Raw genomic sequence first — 3,594 nt, 5'->3', positions numbered from 1 at the left:
TGCTTGGCCCTGCCTCACAATAAGCTTACAGGACCTATTCCGAAATGGATATGGTCACTCACCGAATTGCTTGTTTTGGACCTAGAAGTAAACGAGCTAAATGGCGTAGTCACTGAAGATCACCTAAAAAGCCTGAGAAATTTGAAGATCTTAATTTTGGGCAAGACACTTCTTCAGATCAAGGTCAGTCCGAATTGGGTTCGTCCATTCAAACTACAAGCAGTTCTGTTAGATGGTCTGCAGATAGGGCCAGCATTCCCGTCATGGCTTAGATCACAGACAGGCCTTGAGCTCCTTATGATTGCAAATGCAAGCATAACTACAATCCCAAATTGGGTTTGGGTTGCATTTTCAAGGGCAGAAGTTGTGGATCTGTCCAAAAATCAGATAACCGGCACACTACCAGCAACAATGGAATTTATGGCAGCAGAACTTATCATTCTATCCAACAACAGATTTACCGGTGCAGTTCCAAAATTTCCAAGAAATATTAAAGGCATGTACTTATCAGTGAACTCTTTATCAGGGACATTGCCATCAGATTTCGGAGCCCCGTTATTGCAGGATCTTAGTCTTTATAGCAATTCAATATCAGGCCCCATTCCATCTTCATTATGCTCATTGACACAGCTGACTCTGCTAGACCTATCAGGCAACAAGCTGACAGGAGAAGTTCCAAATTGCAAAGAGGATTCTAACTCAACCATGCATAACCTTAATATGGTAAATTTGAATACCAACAACCTGTCAGGAGAGTTCCCAGTAGTCTTTCAAAGCTGCCCCAACCTTGTTTTTGTTGATCTTTCATATAACAAATTCTCCGGAGACCTACCTGTCTGGATGGGCGTGAAGTTACCGTACTTAGCACTGTTACGTCTGCGGTACAATATGTTTACTGGCCAAATTCCCATTGAAATTGGAAATATTCAAGAGCTACAGTATATAGATCTTGCACACAACAACTTCTCAGGAAGCATGCCGGAATCATTAGTTAACTTGAGTGCAATGGCCCGCACTTCTCAATATAGTTATGTTCTTAATAATGCCATCGATCACAGACAAGGGCCTCATCTGTACAACGGAGTATTTGCTTATATCTTTTTGGGGGAAGGAGTTCCTGTTCATACTAAAGGTCAACAACTTGAATTTTTTTATGAAATCTCAGATACGGTGGTTCTTGATTTGTCATGTAACAGTTTAACCGGAGTGATCCCTCCAGAGATTGGTTCTCTTGCTGGACTAAGAAGTCTGAACTTTTCGTGGAACAGCTTAAGTGGTGCTATCCCTGAGAAGATTGGTAAACTCATGCAATTGGAATCTCTTGACCTGTCAAACAATGAGCTTTCAGGCGAGATCCCTTCAAGCATGACTGCTCTCACCTCTCTAAGCTATATGAACATGTCATACACCACTCTGACTGGAAAGATACCAACTGGAAATCAATTCCATACTTTTGACGCATCTGACTACATTGGAAACATTGGTTTATGTGGTTACTCCTTGACGAACAACTGTACAGGAAATAGTTCAAGTGGACCTACACATGCAGATCATGGAGATGGATCCGATCATATATCCTTCTACCTTGGTTTGGCTGTTGGGTATATCATGGGCCTTTGGGTGGTCTTCTGTGTGATGTTGTTTAAAAAAAGATGGAGAACTGCTTATTTCATATTTGTGGAAGGGCTGCAGGACAAGATTTATGTGGCAGTGGTACTGAGATGGGCCAATCTGAAGAGGAAAGTAGGTAAAACTTAAGTATAGATATATGTTATTGTTATATGAATGATAATAATCCTCTCGCAAAAAAAATGATAATAATTATGTGTTCCATCCAGACCTTTCGTTTTTTACGGATTGCTCTCTATATCCGAGAGTGTTGTAAGTTGTGATGAAAGTATATTGTATGAATTGGTATGTACAACAGTTGTGTTCTCCATATGTAATGTGTCTAGCGGCATCTCTCAAGTGTCATTCTTGGAGGCGTACACGGGTTCGAGGGACCAGTGGGCGGTTTTTTTGGTGGAGCGGTGCTTCATCCTGCACATTGATGACGGCGGATCTCGGCGGCGTGGTGCAGTGGAGACTCGGCGCCCGATGCGCGGTGCTAGACTCGCGCAGGAGGAGGTTGCTGTCTGGCGTCATGGTGACGTCGATGGCAGAGTGGCTAGACAAGGTAGAAGCCTCAATATGATCTGAAGACCTGTGGAAGATGGCGGCGACGACACACGAGTGCGTCTGACCGGATTGTGCCCCAGACCCGGTATGTGGCTCGGCTGGGGCTTCCGAATGAGTTTCGGCTTCCGGCTTTTCATGTTAGGCTTAGGTGAGTGGTTTGGGTAGTGGCCCAGCTAGCACCCCTTCATCATATTGGATAGGAGTAGCGGCATATGTTGCCAAGATGGTGGATTCAGATACATTGTTGTAATACTTTGTAAGGTCCTCGAGAATAATCAATAAAGTGGTCGTATGCATCTCCCAGATGCAGAGGCCGGGGGTCATCCTCCTTTTTCTAAAAAAATGTCTCAAGTGTCAGGCTATTTATAAACCCAATCAATTCCGGAACTAATCATGTTGTTGGTTCCGTTACTCTTCTGAGTGCTGATCACTATACGTGTTCTGTAACGCGTTCCTAGTACATGATGCTTACAGAAAATGCGGGATCAACAGTTGTGGTTCACCATGGTCATGCATGATACCCCATTTGTCTTTTTCAGCTCATATGTCCACATGGGCTAGAATTCCAGTTATTGCAACGTAAGAGCAGATCATGTTGGCTGCTAGTGATGAAAAAAGAGATGAACTAACATCCGTATTAGTTGATATAGTTTTCCAGTACTGAGCAAATTACAGAGAAGAGAGAAGTTAATTAGCTGGCCTGACGACGTTCTTCGGCGCTGAAACTCGGCATGAGGCGGAGAAGAAGGACCGGAAGCTGCTCAGTGGTAGCTGGCTTCATTAACGGGAGGAGAAAGCCTCCATTGCATGCCAGGACGTTAAGGCAGCGTTGGGAGTTCTGTCCGTAGTAAGAGTTGGACCGGGGAGACGACGGGATATAGTGATGGAGCAATGAGAAGAGCAATGGCCTGGAGACGGCCGGCGCTTTCTCGCGGCTGCCGTCCCTTACGGCTCAGATTCCTCCATCACCGTGGTGCGCCACCCAGAGGTTGCCAGCGTCTATGCCTTCCCCCGTCGAGATCAAACCCTCTCTGGCGTCCGTGTTAATCTTATGTTCAGTCATGCTACCTGCTAGTCACAGACAGCATTCTTACCTGAACTAAAATTTTAAAGAAACTGAAAATTTTATCGTTTATTTTAATGCCGCTTAATGCAACCATGGGACAAATTCCATTCTGTAGCGCTCAAAGCTTCCTGCACCATGGAACAGATTCTTTTGTTGACACATCTTATCCAATGTTTTAAATAGCGAGCTATGGAAAATAGCTGCGGGCCTCGAAATCAGCTATAGCGGGCTATAGCAGGCTATTTGTGAAGGCGACCATTTAGCGGTACCCTGCTGAAAAGGCTATAGCCGGCTATTTGAAACTATGATCTTATCTCACACTTGATCGATACCTTTTCTTCTGTTCTTCA

The 3,594-nt window shown here is 44.4% G+C and overlaps 1 protein-coding gene across 1 annotated transcript; it reads left to right on the top strand.

Moving 5' to 3' along the window:
• Window positions 1–3: 3 nt before the first annotated feature.
• On the top strand, window positions 4–1,758 carry LOC119344625 (receptor-like protein EIX2; the record flags this gene model as incomplete). Its single annotated transcript, XM_037615008.1, has 1 exon — window positions 4–1,758. A coding segment is annotated over one exon (1,755 nt), but the record flags the coding sequence as incomplete, so codon positions are not given.
• Between the last annotated feature and the right edge of the window lie 1,836 nt (window positions 1,759–3,594).

The sequence above is a fragment of the Triticum dicoccoides genome, unplaced genomic scaffold (assembly GCF_002162155.2).
Source record: "Triticum dicoccoides isolate Atlit2015 ecotype Zavitan unplaced genomic scaffold, WEW_v2.0 scaffold176614, whole genome shotgun sequence".
NCBI classification, from domain to species: Eukaryota; Viridiplantae; Streptophyta; class Magnoliopsida; order Poales; family Poaceae; genus Triticum; species Triticum dicoccoides.
Note: the sequence above shows the minus strand (reverse complement) of the source record. Positions and strands in the feature narration are given on the sequence as shown.